The 18,773-nt window shown below is 37.8% G+C and overlaps 1 protein-coding gene across 1 annotated transcript in view; it reads left to right on the forward strand.

Annotated features, from left to right (window-relative positions):
* Positions 1–18,773, forward strand: part of LOC146560777 (contactin-associated protein-like 4) — a 78,298-nt gene that overhangs the window by 24,073 nt on the left and 35,452 nt on the right. Inside the window, exons 3-5 of the mRNA XM_085296221.1 lie at positions 3,611–3,804; positions 8,574–8,721; positions 10,229–10,432. Of these exons, the coding sequence (XP_085152347.1) occupies positions 3,611–3,804; positions 8,574–8,721; positions 10,229–10,432 (546 nt within the window). The remainder of the gene's footprint in view (positions 1–3,610; positions 3,805–8,573; positions 8,722–10,228; positions 10,433–18,773) is intronic.

The raw sequence follows: 18,773 nt of genomic DNA on the forward strand, positions 1-18,773 counted from the left end.
AACTCAACAATTCACTTTTCTTTTTAAAACCTGCTTATGTGTCCTGTGTTTGGGTCCTCTCTCTCTCACCCAATACGTTAATTCTGATCTGTTCAACCTGAAAGCTTCAATTGCTACACACAGAAATTGCTGCAACATTCAAGTACAGACAAGATAACTTGCCATTTTTTGGATAGGTTTGGTGAGCTGCGGTATACAAGATTTGGACAGATGAGCACACCTTGGAAAAAAAAATCAATCAAGCAGCTGATCAGACAGCCCAATTTTTTTCTTTTTTTCCCATTTCTATTAACTTATGATCGATCAAATGTCCAGAAAGAACAGTACTTTTTAATCTTTAATTAGATCTGTCCAGTTTTTCTCAGCCTGACATAATTTATGCAGTGAGACTGACATGCTTGATGTCTTTTGTCCATTCCTTGCTTTTCCCCATTTCAATCTTTTCCCTTTTTTCCTCACATAGCAGAAATAATGGGAAAACAGACTTTTGTTAGCTACATGCAGCTAATTGTGAAGCTGTCACTATTGAGGCAATCTGGCCATGGCATTGAACACATCTGAACTACCAGATGAGGGTATTCAATCATCTGTCTCTTTGGACAAACATGCAGGGCCCAACTTTGAGGTCAGCTTCAAAATCCTAATGTGTAATCTCACTGTAATTAAGTAGAAAAGCTGGAAATCAAAATGATAATATCTCGTTTGGAGGGAAATTGATTCCTCGAAGAACTATCAGATTCTGGTTCCAAAAGGGTTGGCTGTGTGAAAGTAATATCACTGGCTATGCAAAAACATTTAACTTTTTCTACATTAAATTGGATTTGGGAGGCCTTTAATGTTCTCGGAGAAAATTCTGGAACTTCCTACTCCTTGAGAAGATACAAAGGATTAAGTGAGCAGAGCAGAAGTGATTTTTCTTTAATTTTTGCTTAAGTCTCAAACTCAAACTTTTAATTCTACTGATACCAAGTGACTCAGCGGGCTTTAATCACAGACTCAAAAGTTTTTCACAAAAAAGCAGACATTGCATTCATATATTTCTATTATCATTGTCTTTCATTATAAAAAGAATTGTGCTGGGAAGATAATGATACTGATGATATTTGGTGATATCTGTATGCATTCTCCTAAATCCACATTTAAACCTTTCAATTCTGTGTATCACTGTACCTTACAACTCATCACAGGTGATTCTTCGTCAGCCATGAAAAATGTGATAACCATGTATGTACGGTGTTTATTTAGGAGGCTCTATACTGCAAAGACTGCCTGCTTACCTCTGCTTTCTGACTCAATTTAAACACAGCACTTACAATATCAGATCCCAGGACACTTTAACATCAGCTGTACCTCTTATTCAAACTGAGCTTGGAAAAACTGGATTTAAATACTTTGCTGCCTATAAATGGAATGAGCTACAAAAAACCCAAAACAAAACACAACAAAAAAACAAAGAACTATGGCGTAACATTCTCTAATCTCTCTAACAACAACAACAACAAAAACAACAACAACAATAATGAACAATAGATTTGTCAGCCAAAAACACACATATAATTGAGCACAAGCTGCTTTAACATCAGAACGAATTATAGCTGTTTTTGGTATAATCACACTTTCTCTATAAGGACCGTTTCCTTTAACCTTCACAAAGTTGTTCAGTGTGTTGAATAATATTTTTTATGCATTGATTATAATTTCAGCTTGGCCTGGGATAAAAAGTGACTGATGCTGCACAATTGACTGAGAGTTACAGAACCCCTGAAGTCCAAAAAGACATTTAAAAAAATATATTATGTGTTCAAATTATTATCTTGATAAGATAGTTGTCTTATGAGGATAAATTATCTTATTCAAGCTGGGGTTGCTGATTCATCAAATAGGAAGTTGCTAAATATTGTTTTTTCTTACTAACAAAATACGTTTGAACACTTGTGTACTGTTTATATCTATAGTTACATTAGATATTGTTTTGTTTTTTACTTTGATGACAGATTTGACTTTTTCATATTATTTTATTTATATATTATTTAATTGCTTTACCCATTATCCTTAGTGTACAAGGACAGTTGTAGGCTACAGAAGACATTAGTGCAAAATATATAAATAGACATCTGTGAACAGATCCTCTCATAGGTTGTCCTCTGTGTCCACATATGGTCTAAAGATCAGTCATTACTGGGCAGAATAAAACAGCTGTCTATAAAGGACATGATCCTCCCATAGTTTTACTGCTGTTCTGACATTGTTTCTACTAAGCTTTCAGTGGAAACAACTTGTATTCACAGTGACAGTCACATCTATTAGTGTGGCAGATATATATAACAAGGTGTCTGCAAACATGGGAAACAACTCTAGTGTTGGTTGTCTCTTGTGTCTAATTGTGTTAGGTTTTAAATATCTCTTTGTGTTCATCTAGCGTTCTGTTAAGGACTCTAAATTACCTTTATTCTGAATAGTGCAATACAAATAAGTTGTTGACTTGACTTGCCTATGATTATACTTACACTATATGGTCAAAAGTACTGGGCCAGGACTCTTAGTCCTTAAATTATCCTGTAGTCACAACCTGCAGGATATTTTTGAGATAAAGTGTTAATGACTAATTTGCAAACAAATTAAAAGAAAAAATAGGAAAAAGAGTTATGAACTCTATAAGAAAGGCAGTTAAGTTATGAGCCAAAAAAATCAGATCTGCTAATGAGGGAGAAGCAGGATTAATAAAAGCATCTGTTTATAGTTTGTATACAAAAAACTTTTTTTGGTAACATCTATTGTTATTATCTAATTTCAGTTGAACGTGACCCAGTACTGCAAACATAAAAATCACCTTTTGGTATTTTAATAATTGCCTGTCAAGCTGTTTGTTTTTGCTTTTGCTTGTTTGTCAGTGAAATTGTGCAAACATGTCATTTGTTTTTCCAAAGGAAACATAATGAGGTAGAGGCCAAATAGAAAAATGCTGGTGCAGTGCCTTATAGCTTTCTTTAACATTTCTGACAGGAAGAAATCATCCTGGGAGGAAGAATTCTTTGATTTTATCTTGTCTTCACCGTATTATGAGCCTCTGCCATGTACGGTGGTAATATGGAGCCCATGAGCTCAGGGCGCAATTATTGTGTACTTGAATTGAAATGTCTTAGTTGCAGCTTTTATTATGCACAGAAAATATTTTAAGCCAGAGATTAAACTCTTTACTCCAAATTAAACATTAAAGAAAGAAGCTGATAAAGCATTTGCATTTAAGGTGCTTGTACTACAAAAAGAAGTTTGTTTGGTGAAATCAGTTTCGGAAGAACTTGCTCAAATTTGCCTGAATGCTTTTTTGTTCTTCTTAATTATGAAATTGTATTTAAAGCATTCAGCAGATGTTTTTGTATAGCTTAGTGCTTCTTGATACTATTTAATTTATTTTATTCCCCTTTGGTGTTCTTTTAGTCTTAACTTTCTTGAGAAAAGTTTAAAGGTATTGTACTGTCAAGGTTTAACCATTTTTTTTTTTTTGAAGCTCCAAAAAATATATAATGAGATAGAAAAGTCAACTCTCAATTCCTCTGGTTATTAAGGGTGTTTTTCTTTCCCTCCCCTCTCTCTTTTTCCCTCTGCCCAGGAGCTGGAGGTTGGTCTCCTCTGAGTTCAGACAGATATCAGTGGTTGGAAGTCGACCTGGGTGGGCGGACACGAATCACTGCTGTTGCAACACAAGGCCGCTATGGCAGTTCTGACTGGCAGACAGCCTACCTGCTGATGTTCAGCGACGCAGGGCACAACTGGAAACAGTATCGACAGGAAGGCAGTATAGGGGTGAGTTTGTTGTAATAGCTCAGAGTCATCAGAGTTGGAGGAAAGTGAGCCTGAAGCGTGACTAAAGAAAACAACATTTTCTGAAAAAATCAAGTAAAGGTGTTAATGTATTAAGGTTTCCATCATCTACAATTATGTGAACATTTTGAGCTGTGGAAATAGAGAACAAATCTAAGTCTTCAGGTGTTTGCTATTAATTTACTGCAGAGGGAGAGCATCAAGAGAGATTTAAAATGTGGAAGTCAAACCTCTAGTGTTAAAAAAAGAAAGAAAAAAAAATCAGGATGGTGTTTCATTTATTTAGTGTATTGGTTAAGTCAGGTTTTTTCTAATGCTAATCAGGAGAAGTTGTTTCATCCATCCACTGGTTATATGAAGTGGGAACAGCAGGCTAAGCAGGTTATTCCAGACGTCCTGCTTTCTAGGAATGCTTTCCAGTTCCTCCTGAGGGATCCCAATGTATTCCTCCGCCAGATATATAATCTCTAGAGCAGGTTCTGGGTCTACCTCAGGGTCTGATGGAGGTAAATATCCACAGAAAGACCCTCAAACTACTATAGTGTTCATGACCATTATGTTATTATTTACTGGTTATGAAGTTTTAATACTGTAACTATGAGCTTTATGATCTTTCGCCCTGCTAGCTATACTAACAAGTTGACTGCTAGTGTCACAACTCTAACTCCACATGTTCAACTCAGTAGTGAATCCGAATGCAGGACGCAGGGCGCAGGATCTATTGATTAATATTTGATTATTATTGGCTCCACTCACCACTGTCTTACTTTTTTTTCCCTCTTCCTCTTTTCCTGTCAGTCACAGAAGAATAACTCCTCTTTGTTGTCATTACATTTGCTTAAACAGAATCATGTACACAACTTCGACGGCAGTGAGTGTAGTCGGATGGAGCCCCTTGAGGGAGGTCAAGTCTCTTGTACACGGCCACTGTTGTAGTTTAAAGTTTGTCAGCCCTTGGGGGTCTCCCCACTGACCTGGGGCCCTAACAGTTTCTAGTTTTAACTAGTGGCAAATGGCGCCTCTGGGCACATATGAGACACCCTAATTAAATGCCTGAACCATCTCAGCTGGCTTCTTTTGACCTCTGACTTAACTGCACTGGAGATATTGCCCTGAAGCGGGAAAAAAATAGCATCAATTTGCCGCCCTGTGGGTTAACCACACGCCAAGACAGACACTAAGGTCAGGTGCAATGTGACCCAAGTGGGGTGCAGTGGCAGGGGCCTGGGGAGACTGACCAGCTGAATTGCAGACTGATTTTGGGGGATTTCGATGTGAAGGGAGTTACTGTTGAAAAATATAAAACATACATTATTCATTTTATTGTAAATTATATGCTTTTTAATTTTGTATTATATAAATATGTGTATTTAGTAAGGTGCCAAGCTTGCATTCCCTCTTCTGACCTGACCAAATTTAGGGGAACCAATTCTAAAAAAATCCCCTGCAGTGTTAATTTAGGTGACGCTGCTTTCTCGTCATTGGTGGCAAAGATCCAATGTTGTTTAATCTGCTAATATAACATCAGTCTTCAACACTAATTGGTAGAGTTAAAGGTTGGGTGGCATTTAAAAGTTTTACATATATATATATCAATTTTGCCCTTGAGAATGTTCCATGTTATTTTGTAGAATTGATAAACCAATTTTTCCAGTTGTGGCGAGGACGGAAAAAATTACAAAGATTTTTATATTTTCAGTTATTCTTTTAAAGGTTTAAAAAAAAAATGCTGAAATTAAAAAAGGAGTCTAGAACCATGTGGAAAGAAACAGTGCAATGTCATGGCAGTGAAACTGAAGGAGCTAAATGAAATTTAGCTATTGTTACTTTCTTTCTTAAACCTCTGTGTTTTTTCTCCTCTATGTTCTGATGTCTTCTTTGGTGGAAGCAAGACTGAAAAAATTATGTTATTATAACAGCATTAATAATTTAGAAAATGTTAAAAATATATGACCGAGAGTGTGTTCTTAGGTGATCTTGGGCTTACATCCAAATGCATTGTCTTGACTAAAATGCTGGATCTAAAACAGAAATCTGTTGAAAGTAAGCAGCAAAAATATAAAATATCAGAAGTCAGTAAAGCAGATAGCTTTTCAGTCAACTAAATAAAAAGATCACCTTTCCAGGAGTCTGCATTTCATTACTAGTGATAATTTTGCTTGGCCAGAAACTGAATATTAACAACTACCTTCCAGTTTATTCAAATGTACAAAAGCCAAAGTAATTAGCATCGCATTTTCTGATCACTTTCTAAGATCTAACAACTTTTTGCTTAAACCACACCTAGTGGGTAATGAATCCCAGTCATGCTGATGCTGTGGCAAATAGCTTTATTTTAAAGATTAGGAGAGTTAAGACTTTCACAGCAAGGGTAAAACTAATGTCAGCTTAATACTCCTTCTGAGGGAGAACAAAAAAGACTTCTCACAGCTTAAGAGCTTGTTGATTTCACACACAGCATAAGTCGGTATAAATCTGTGGCATGTCTCAGAAGTCCTTCCAAAGCTCTGCATATTAGTCAGCCTAGTTTATCACGGCTTTCAGGGTACAGAGTCGACTGCTGAGCAGCTTCATCAGTCACAATTCCTCCAGGACCTCTTTTTCCTTTAAGCTTAGAGGACAGAGTTTGTAAGGCTGAGTGAAGCGCTCATTCTCCAATTTTCGCTCTCATCGTCTCCTCTTTCATGCTTCGCATCAGCTGTTATGGTATAAAAGAGCAGGTTGTGTTGGGGATGTATATACTGTTCTAATTAAGAAATACAAATTCTTTAAGTGTCAGTAGAGGTAAATTTACTAGATTTGCATAACATATTTTCATTTCCTTCTGATGCTGATTGTCTCTTAAATATTTTTCTGTTAATGTTAGTGGAGCAGATTTGTCCTGGTCTATGTTATGACTCCTGGATGTTCATTGACTTTGTAGGTTTAGTAGTGGTTAAAGTGTTCTGAAGCAGCATTCTGGCACCTTCAGTTCACAAGCAATTAAACCTTATACACAGAATAATACATATTATGATTTAATTAGTTCGTTTTTTGTGTGCTGCAGATTGACAGCATGGAGATTTCTTGCCCAGTAATAAGAAAATAATTACATCCCACAGCCCACTTACACCTTCAACACATCCCTTCTGTTTTCTCCTCCCTTGAATTTGTTCATAGTCAAAATGTAAATAAAGTCTTGGCCACAATTTAAATGAAAAAACGTTTCTTTTTTAAGAGGCCGGTCATTTCAAATGAAATTATTCAAGCAGCTCACATATCATCATATGTAAACATGGATGCATTTAGCATTTCTGTGCAGTTTGTCACAAAATGTGTCCTCTATCAAATTCACATTTGTTCTACATATTTGACACTTTGAGTGTCATCAGTGACGTTTAAAAAAATGGAAACTTAAACTATGCATATATTGTCTTGTTCATTTTAAACTACTGTTTGTAAAGCAAGTGATATCTAAACGTGTGTTGCTGAATTATGTTTGGTGCACAGTATAACAGTATATACATCCCCAACACAACCTGCTCTTTTATACCATAACAGCTGTGGCATTCATGGTCAAATGTTAGGATGTAGATCAAGGGTATTAGATATGAGTCTATATTTAAGGTGATGATGCCTCAAAAAGCAGTGAATATGAGCTGATCACAACCAGCTGAAAAACCTACTGCTGCTCACAAAACAAGTTATTATGAAAGAAGTATTTGCTCCCTTTGGATCATCATACATATGTTAATGTAAGATAAAGATAACCTGAGTAATAATTTACTATTATTATTATCTAACCAAACCTACCTGGCACTTCAAACAAGGTCAAGAAGTCCAATGCAGTGATTTGAATTAGCGGCTAACCTCATGCTCCACACCCTCCTGTCAGAGCCTCGAGCAAGTGGGGACTGAATGGTTTGTTTAAGGGCTTTCCAGCTGGGCAGATGTCCTCCATGTGAAGGACGTTGCTCACTGAGCCATCCTTTATTTCCGCGCAGAGCTACAATTCTGCTGTTTAGGTTGAGTTTACAGTATTTGCATATTAATTAAAAATAATGATCAGAATAGGTACACAAAGTAACCTTTCAAGTGAAACATTTTAATTGAAAAGCACCAAGAGAGGGAATATTAAGAAAAAGCATAAGCACTTGTATTTTAGGAAAACAGACTAGGTTCTGCAATTTATAATGGAAGTCATTTACTTATTAAAAGTCTTTTACTTATGTCCCTGTTGGGTTCTGGGAGGGAGAAGAAAAGAAAAACAGTCAGCTAAAGGTTTAAAACGTACATAGAGGAATTTTAATGCATCACGTTAAGTCCAAGTTGAAGCTGAAACGCTAAAACAAAATGCAGACAGGCTGTTTTAGGATTGCAGAAGTTAATAAATGTTATTCTCCACGGACCACATGTTTACCAAAGCATTTAACGCACATAAAACTACAACTACTGCTTCACAAATCTAATTTTCTACCTGATTGAGAAACCATTCACCAGAAACCTGGCCCTATCTCAACAATATTCCCTCCATTAGGAGAAAAATCAAACACATCACTTCTCACAGATACCTTGGGGATAGTAGTTCAGCTTCAATGAAGAGATGAAATGTTCATTTTCTGTAAGAATCCTACTACAATAAATGTCCACAGGAGGAAATTTTAGTTATCTTTGTAGTGTCTCACAAACAAAATATGAGTCGACTGATGCATGAATGCAAATTCACAAAACCAGCTAACTGTGATTTTATGTCTTTGTTTGTTTTCTTTAAGGCATTTGCAGGTAACAGTAATGCAGACAGTGTGGTTCAGCATAAGCTACAGCACCAAGTGATCGCTCGCTACGTCCGCCTGATTCCTCTCAACTGGAATCCAAATGGTCGGATTGGACTCAGACTGGAAACCTATGGATGTCCTTACAGTCAGTTTTTGTTTTTCAGTACTTGTTTCTCTACACTTACAGACATTAACTGAAAGCATGACAGTAGATTAGACACTTAATTTTGTTTTTGCGTCTTGAAAAAATTATATAACACTTTGTATTTACTGTATATTCCTATTTGTGTGACTTTGAAGCATATTTTGGGGGTAAAATACCAAAATGGTTTTTTTTCAGTGTCTCTTTTCATTTTTTTTTTTGTTATGCTTAGCATCTAATAGGGACAGGTTTGCATCATCTAGCCTTGTGAGAGGGTTGGACATCAATGCATTTGCTAACCAATTCTTAGAATTAAACAATAAATTTCATTTCTTTTACCTTTGGAACCTTACCAAAGATTTCTTTCCTCAAAAGGCGTAAATAAAACAATGTGTACATAAAATAGGGGATGTAAATGTACCTTGGGGGTTGGTGAAGAGGCGGCAGATCAATGCTGATTACAGTAGAAATGAGCCACAGGTGAAACAGACAGTAGGAGCTCACCAAACACCTGCTCAGAGGAAGTGTTGATGGAGAGGGTTAGGGCGGAGCTATGGCCATGCTGGTTCAGCACGGTGTGAAAATATAACCTTGCAGCTTTACTGTTAATGGTGTTGATGCTAATGGGTTTAATTAGACTTTGACATGTTGCTGGCAGCGCGCAAACGTTTTGTGACTTTTCCGCACAACTCTGTAACTCTGTAACTGTATGTGATCTCCCACTTTGTAAATAAAAAAACAAAAGTCTTTCAGATCCCCAAAGATTTACCCCACATAAGGGAATCTTATATGAGTTCATTTTATTTACTTATTAAAATCTTATATGATTAAGGAATTTAAATTAATTTTTCAGTTGTTTTTTTTTTTTTTTTTTTACCTGCACTAACTTCAGTGTACACACTTTGGTAACAGTGGTAGAAAAGAAGATTTATGTAAAGCATATAATATACCAGCCCTGACAGACAAACTTTTGAACAATTTCAAGGCATATTTTTTTTCTGGTGCTTTCAGCCTTTCTGTCACTTGTAGAAGTTCAAATGCATTGGATCCAATAACTCATGTGTCTGAGTTGGCGTTTCTAATTTGACGCTTCAATAGAGACACTGTAGGCTAGAGATTTGTGTTCTTAAGCAACACTTTCACCATTAGTGTATAATTTTCTTCAGAGTGACATGAAAGCTGCACAGTGGTCATTAATCTGCTTTCTATAGTCAGACATCATTTGAATATTAGCTTCTCTTCTTCTTTTATTGATGCTTAAATATTAATATGCCTTTGGGAAGCGTTTACTGTAATATTTTATATGTATATGAACACTGCAGGTAGAAGATGAAGAATCCAGAATGTATGTTTTGCAACAGAAAATTGCAAAATGTGCAGCATATCAGATGGGATTTCTGGAAAGCAGGGTTGCATAATTAAATATTTAATGAGTGTAATGAATTATAACAATTACAAGCATCTGAGTCCAGGGTAATGATTTTGTGTGTGTGTGTGTGTCTTTTTAAAGATTCTGACGTGTTGAGTTTCAATGGCCAAAGCAGCCTCATCTACAGGTTGACTCCCAGGCCGAGGCAGATGTCCAGTGAGAGCATCAGCCTGAAGTTTAAAACCCTGAAGAACTCTGGGATACTGCTTCATGCAGAGGGACAGAACGGGCACAGCCTCACCTTGGAGTTAGAAAAAGGAAAACTTCAATTGCTCATCAGAAAAGGTACAAATCTGAGGTTTTTATTTATGCAGTGTGGAAACTGCCTGTGCTGCTGTTTTTATTGAACAAACTAAAAGAACTAACAAACAATTTGTTGGTGAATTACTAGTAGCTATAAAATGAAAGTTGTGTTGACATTGCAGCATTTTCTGGTGGATGTATTTCTTGAACGTTGCTTGGTCATCATTGTTATTAGACAGAGGGGTTTGTGTATATGCATAATCTTACACCTGTTAACTCTTAGATGAAAAGAGCATAGACTTCCCAATAATAATAATAATATAAAAACATGAAAACAAATTTCACTACAAGGGAAACCTCACTTTCAAGGTCAGGGCTTATCATTCAAGGTCTAGAATTCTGGCCCACTCAACTTTACAGCACTCCTTGAAGTTTGTGGATTTTCATTTATGCATAGCTCTCTTAAGTTCTCACCACAGCATTTCAGTTGGATTGATGTCTGACTTTGACTAGACCATTGAAACACCTTGATTCATTTTCTGGGAGATCCCTTTCTTCTGCAGAAGTGAGTGGGCCTTAACGCCCACTCACTTCCTGGGCCAATTGATCTTAGTAAATCACATGATAGGGTAGTTGATAGGGTAGGCTAGCTTTCACAGTGTGTTCACCCAAAACTAGGGATGGGTATCGTTTAGGTTTTATCCGATACCGGAGCCAAACTGGTACTTTTGAAACGGTGCCTGTGCTTAAACGGTGCTCGAAAATTGGTCCAAAAACCTCTCATGTTCAGCTGTTTTCCACTTTTTCTTTGGTCATTTTAGCCTTTTTGGCCAGGGTGACGGGAGTATCTGCCATCAAACAAGAAGACAGCTGCATGTAACTATGACGGTGTTTGCTAGTTCACCTTACATGCATTAATTTAATAACGTGGTTAGCCTACTCAACGTAAATTACACATGAACAACATTAAGCCACTCACCCAGAGAAGAACGGCTGCTGCTGCCATCATCATCCGTCATCATTTCTGCTACACTGGCAGGGCTAGGGGCCAGGACTCTCCTCTTTGGGTTCTTGGGGAATGTTGCTAACTCCGGGACTGATAACAGGCACCACACCCGCAGTAGATGTGCTGCTAAGTGTGAGGTCTTGCAGCAAGCTATCAAATACGTGCATTTCTCGGCTTTTAAAAAAACACTATGCGTTGCCGGGTGTTTCATCAGATTTGAGGTGTTACCTCCTTTGCACAGTATCAGCTTAAAGCACTTGTTGCAGGCTGCTGAGTTTGTATCTTTTACTGTGAAGTACAGCCAGACTTTTGACCGCTTTGCCTTGGGCATTTTTAATCTGTAGCTCTGCTCTAAAAGAACGTACGTACCTGGGTCTGCCTACTATCCTTGGAAAGGGAAAATGATTGGCTCGAATCAAAAGTGTATGACATCTCAGGGAAAAAAAGCACCAAAATAAAGCACTGAAATGTGCGCTGCTTTTCGGTCTGGTTACTACCGTTTATGTCAGAACACCGGATACCCATCCCTAGCCGAGACCTTGGCTGATTGTGACCCACACCCGTTTTCACACCTTGGCTCATGTGATTAGGTAGAGGATCAACAAGGGGTCCATGACCCATTCTGTTATAGATTTGCTAATGTGCTTGGGCTATTGTCCTGTTTCATGACCCAGTATCATTCAAGCTTTGTCTGGCAAATAAGAGATGGAATCATGTTTGAGTCTAGAGTACTTTGATACTCAGAAGAGTTCATGGTCGACTCAATGACAGAAAGAAGCCCAGTTGGTATAAGGTGCTGATATGCTGTGTTTGGTTTTCACCAAACCATACTTGTTCAGTCTTTTTCTAATTGCAGTGTTATGATAACTTTAGAGTCTGAGATGTAGTTTGTCTTGCAGTTTATCTGAAGCATTGCATTTTCTGACTTTGAGGTGAATTTGCTAGGACATCCACTCCTGCGAAGATTTTGGCATTGTGTAGTAACACACACCTGAATGCCAAAACCTCTGCTTTTATGGAGGTGATGATGTCACATCTGATGATGATCACTTAGGTGGGCTAGATTAGTAGCACCTGGCTGCTACCTACCCTCCTGATTCCTCTGGAAGCAACAAGGTTGTTTTTTCCATTATTGCACAGAGTCATGAGAAAACTTTCTTTTTCACAATATTTTATTCCATCACACTGCTATTTCAAAGAAGTTTGCTATGTTAGATAATATTAAAAGAACTGTAAAATATATATATATATAGTTTTTAAAGAAAAACTCAAGTAAGAACCAGCTGCCACAAGATAACCTTTCAATGGTTTATTTTATTGGTTTTTCATTTGGTTGGCAAACTTGCCAGCTTTATTAATGTTATCCCAGAGATTTTATGGTGGAGAAGAACACATTTATCTATGGTTTATGCTTCTTCAGTTCATCACTACAGGATATGCTGAATTTACATTTACCACGTGTAGTACAGTAATATTTCATAAAAGATCTTCCTTCAAGTAATTCTCTGGTTTTAATTAAACGTCTAACCTTTATACTTCTGCTGCGCTTCGTTTAATTTATTTCACTAAACAGGATATTCATTTTACTTTTATGTGGATAAAATGAAAATATCCTAGATCCTATCTGGGTTCAGTATGTCATCATAGGGACTTATTATTATTATTGTCACTCTCCAATCTCGGTTATGCCTCAATTAAAAACAAAAATCCACTCTGTCCATATTTGATTGGCTAGCTGACTTTTTGGGCATGTTTTCTCTCTGGTATTTTACTTTTTGTCATTCCACTCCCTATTTTATTGGCTGCTGTGGTTGGGTTTATCTCTGCCCCTCTGCCCTCTGCACTCAGTCTCTTCTTCTGCCTTAACAGTTCTGCATTAGTAATTTATCACCATCCTTTGAATATGTCATTCCAGTTCTCTGCTTGCCTTTCTTTTTATGTTTTGTTTTGAAATTGAGTCATTTACCTTCCATTAACTGTGGGACTGTGCTTATTTGTCCTATTCTCTCTCATTATTTTCCCACCTACTTGCCCCCTTCTTCCTATATATGTGCAACCTGAAAGCAATACTTTCAGGTTGCATATACAACTAACAACTTAAAAATATACATTTCTGTGAAATTCGTAGTAAAGTTCCAAAACATAGGGGGTGAGAGGCAACACATTATTCCACTTGAATTACACTGGTCTCAAAGTTATGCTGACCCATGAGACCTGACTGAAATGTCTAATTTACAACTGTAGTTCCTGATTGTACTGCAGCGAAAACAAATTCCTCAGCTTGAACATGATCAACACAGATTGCTTAAATTTGTTGAAGGTTTTTAAAGAACTGTGTGATAATAGATTTATGTTTTTTCACTTTTTGGACATGCAAGCTTGAATGAGTTCACTCAAAAACATTTTTGGCCATGACAAAAATGTCACTGTTGGAATGGCGACAGTAAGGTTAATTTTGTAACACGATCTTTTCTCTTTTTTTCCTTTTAGCTGCTACACAGATATGAGACTTTGTCGTGAGTTTCTGGTGGAAGTTGTTGTCTGAAGCAGCTCTCTGTGATTTGTGTTTGAATTTTGGCCTAAAGCAAATTTTATTGCTGAATGTGTTTTTCTTTAGAGAGCATATGAATAAACATCAGTTCATCCAGAATCCATCCTCGATCTGTGGGTTTGTTCCAAGATGCTGAAAAGAATAAATGCAAAAGGCATGCAGCCCACTGAGATAATCACTATGAAAACATTCAAAAATCAGGTTGAAGTTGACTGAGATGACAGAGCTTTTTGAACGCTGACCTCTTGATCATGACAGCATTTGAAAATCAGGTTTTTTTTACACCAGCCAAAGATCAACCTTGGATCAAACCTTGAGTTAATGTAAAAAAAAACTGACAGGAGATTCTTCAAAACACTTCACAGGTAAAGAGAAGAAAGGACAGTGTAGCTTAACTTTCACACATGGCTGAAACATGCATTTTTGGATGTCCCTCTTTTTCTGCACATATTCACAGAACTGCATGGATAGAGCTGGCCGTGCTATGTCTGATCAGTTTTGTTGGCCCAGTGAATCACTCTGTGATAATTCAGCCCTTTGTCATTCTGTGCACTTCTTTAAAAGTTTAACTTTCCAAATTACAGCAAAGGTAATAACTGACTGATTTGCACCTGTACCAGCATTAGATTGAGAGTTTTATTTGCCCACGTTCACAGTGCAGCCTTCAGCAGTATTTAACAGACGATGCTTAGCTCTCGAGCCCAGTTTGAATAAATACGCTGGCTCATTAAAATTCATGTGTTCTTTCCAGAAGCAAACCATTTCATGGTTACTATACATTCATCAAATTCTTGGATTATAGTTCTCAGGGTCATACCTATTTGAGCTTGTAATTAAGCTGAGTTCTCTTTTATTTTGGCTTTTGATTATTTAGTGAAAGCAAATCTGCCAGCAGTCATTGTTCACTGATCTTGTGCCCTCTGGTCAAGTGTTTTTGTTAGGTGAAGAATGAAGACAGTGCTGCTTAAAAAATGTAGCACTTTTCTCTTGTAAAATAAAGAAGCTGCCTACCAGGTATAAGATATAAATATATACATATATATCATGGAAATATTGGAAGTTTTCTACATGTAAAAATAATCCCTTAGGAGACAGGTATAAAATATAAATGCCTTTTTTGCAGAAATATGTAATATCAAGAAAATGACAGATGAGCAGACAACATCCCCAGAGTTTTCGCTATAGCTCCTACAAACACACTGTAGATATTTGCAGTAATAACAAGGAAAGCTCTACTTAAGGCCCTTTTTTCAGGCACCACAGGAGAGGGGGAAAAAACTCCAAAAGGGACTCCTTCAGGCTTCCCCAAAATAGTGAGGTTCCACTAAACAGAGGGGTCATGTCCCAAGGCCAGTAACTGTACACAACAGTATGCATTTAGAGTTGTTGATAAAGTGTGTCTCTTTTACTCACGCTCATTTGCACAAACAGAGTACAGTTCATTTACTGTCCATGTAGGCACACATGACAAATCAAAATGACAAACTGAGGAGTCTTAGGCGGCACATCAGAATGCCGAACATGTCAAAAGTGACTGGTCGTATTTTACTCCCAACAGGCAGCTGGGAATCGCCTGCATTATTATGAGCACTCAGAGCTTTTTATAGCACATGATGAATTATTACAGGTGTAAAATATTTAAATATTTCTTGTCATTTAGTGGCTGTTCTTCTCGACCCTGCTGTTGGATGCAGGTGATGACTCATTCTGCCAGCTCAGCTGTCACAGTGAATGGTGGGCTGCATGTCATGTTCAATACCGTCTTACAATATTGACTTACCTTGTTATTCTGCTCTGCCTGTATTGACTGATGCGAAGGCGTTGCAGGTTTACTCAGTCTTACGGGGTTGCAAATAAGCTGCTTAGCTTTCATCCAAGAAGCAACATGCTCATGTCAGAAGGAGCCGACTGTGTTTAATTTTACAGCCCACAGCTGAATCATTTCAGTGACACAGAGGCTATGTTTGACTCACAACTGTAAACTGATTAGCTGTAAGCCCTGTGAGACTTGGATGGTCTTGAGTTTGGAGCAGGCCCAAATGTTTTTGGATTTGCTTGCTATGTTTAAAAACTACTGAATATGATCTTCTGGATATTCCATATTGCTTATGCTCCAAAGGAGCCAATTCTTTAACAATGTAACAACTCGGGTACATGTCCACTTGCTTTACTTTTTGATGCATCTCAGAAACAATCCAGCAGTAGAGTAGTTGTACTGTAAATGCTTCATATCGACTTGATTTGCTATGTTTCTTGCTTCCGTTTTGTTTTAAACTGTAATTCCTTCTTTTTTGCTTACTTTTTTTTTTGCTTGCTTGAGAAACTTTTGCTCCTGGAGCAGCAGCTTGTGTTGTGAGCACATTTAGAGGTTGTTCATTATGCTTGTGTTGACTGATTGTGCACACCGTCTCAATCATTTACTCTAAATAGAATAAAATGAAAACACTGAAACAATTATATCAGTCTGTCATCTATCAGTGCCTTCTAACAAAATTAGATTTAGAGCTGCAGCGAAGTGCTGAAATGCAGAAGTAGACAGCAGATTATGAGGAGGTATTGCCCTGGGTAGCTGTCTGAAATGATTTAAAACAAGGACCTATGTGAAAATTAAAACAGCTTTGAGGAACTTTTCACAGTAAAAAAAATCTTTTTTATTCTGAGGGCATACTCTAAATTAAGATGATGTCATACTGGGAAATTTCCAAAAGTCCATCAGATACTTATACAACAAATATTCCAGAGAAGGATTTTCTGGACAGGAAAAAGCTTTTACGGTGGGATAAAAAATTCAAGAGTTTCACATTGTTTTGCTTATCTTCGTGGCCTGTTTCGAATAATTTAAAGATGTCATGTGAACTTTTCTGGTAAATAAAAATTATGTATACATTCAACAAATGTGCTGAATGCATTTCCTTCCTCATAAAACATTTTTAAAGTTGACTTCTTGCACAATTTGAACTTGTATTGAATTGTTTACCTCCATGTTCTTTTTTTCCCCAAACCTCTCTCTTGCTTTCGGTGCCATAATGATGTAATAATTATAATAAATGTATTTGTCTCTTTGGCACCTGTTGCCAGCTGTTTAACACTGGAATATTGTGAAACCATTGGTATGAAGGTGTATTGCATCACTGGTATGTGTGTGCATGAGAGAAGAATAATGTGGACTCAGCTGGCACGAGAGATGGTGGTTTTTTTATTAATATTTCCAGTCATCTGCTGTCAGGTTTTGGTGAGCACGCGTGGATTGTAGCCTCAGTTTTATGTTCTAAACTGACTAGAGTGGCATCCAGTGTGGTCTTTTTCTGCTTAAGCCAATCTGCTTCAAGGATTTATGTGTTGTGTGTTCAGAGATGCTCTTCTGCATTCCCTGCTTTTAGAATAATCCTTTAATTGTCCCACAAGGGGAAATTTGGATGTAACAGCGGCAAGAAAGACACATATACAAACAAGTAGTACACAAGACACAGAACAGAAACATACACAATTTTTACATATTTACATCAAGGACAATGGTTATCAAAAACAGATTAAATACAGATAAGAGGCAAACCCTGGTTATAGTGTGAATCGGTTGATAAAATAGTGCACGTTACAGCGCTGATGTAAACATCTATGTTTTTTGGGAGCAGTTTTGATTGTACAGTCTGACAGCTGCAGGGAGGAAGGACCTGCGGAAACGCTCCTTCATGCATCGAGGATGCAGCAGTCTGTCACTGAAGGAGCTCTGCAGTTCAGCAACATTTACATGCATGGGGTGGGAGACTCTGTCCATCAAAGATGTTATTTTGGCCAGTGGGTCCAGGGTGCATCCCAGAACAGAGCTGGCCTTCCCAATGAGTTTATCCAACCTCTTCCTCTCAGCTGCCGATAAACTGCTGCTCCAACATACAACGCTGTAAAAATGACAAATGCCACCACAGAGTCATAGAAGGTCTTTAAAAGTGCTCCCTGGACTCCAAATGACCTCAGCCTCCTCAGCAGGTAGAGTCTGCTCTGACCCTTCCGGTAAAGAGCATCAGTGTTGTGGCTCCAGTCTAGCTTATTATTCAGCTGAACACCCAGGTACCTATACGAGTCCACTATCTCAATGTCCACTCCCTGGATGTTCACCGGTGTCAGTATGGTGGGTCTGCGTCTCCGGAAATCCACCACCAGCTCCTTGGTTTTCCCAGCATTGATCAGCAGGTGGTTCTGCTGGCACCAGTCCACAAAGTCCAGAGTCCACTGTCTGTACTCTGAGTCATCCTCACCTGTGATGAAGCCGACTATGGCAGAGTTGTCAGAGAACGTCTGTAGGTGGCAGCGTGGGGAGTTGATGGAGAAGTCTGCAGTGTAGAGGGTGAAGAGGAATGTTGTCCCTCTGATGTTGTCCTGTTTTGGTTATTTGAGTTGCCTTCCTATGAGCTCGAAGCGGTTTATCCATTCTCCCGTGACCTCTGGCATCAACAAGGCATTTGTTGTTGATTCTTTGTAAACCCTAGAGATGGTTCTGCAGACAAATCCCAGTAGTTCAGCAGTTTCTGAAATACTCAAACCAGCCTGCCTGGGATAGTGTGACAATACCACATTCAAACTCACCTAAATCATCTTCTCCACTGTGATGCTCATTGTGAGCTTGACCAGGTTGTTTTAACTATGTCTACATGATTACATTCATAGAGTTACTGCCATGTGATTTGGTGTAATGAGCAGCTGAACCAGGTGTAAAGTGGCTTGTGAGTGAATATTTTACCCAAAACATAGAAGTTATTAGTATAGTAAAAAGAAAAAAAAACAGTTGTCAGTAGACTACACCTTTGCTCAGTTTCCCTGTTTCCCTGTTT

The sequence above is a fragment of the Mchenga conophoros genome, linkage group LG13 (genome assembly GCF_057382185.1).
Source record: "Mchenga conophoros isolate Kocher_MC1m ecotype Shallow Benthic linkage group LG13, M_conophoros_male_GT1.1, whole genome shotgun sequence".
In the NCBI taxonomy this organism is placed as follows: domain Eukaryota; kingdom Metazoa; phylum Chordata; class Actinopteri; order Cichliformes; family Cichlidae; genus Mchenga; species Mchenga conophoros.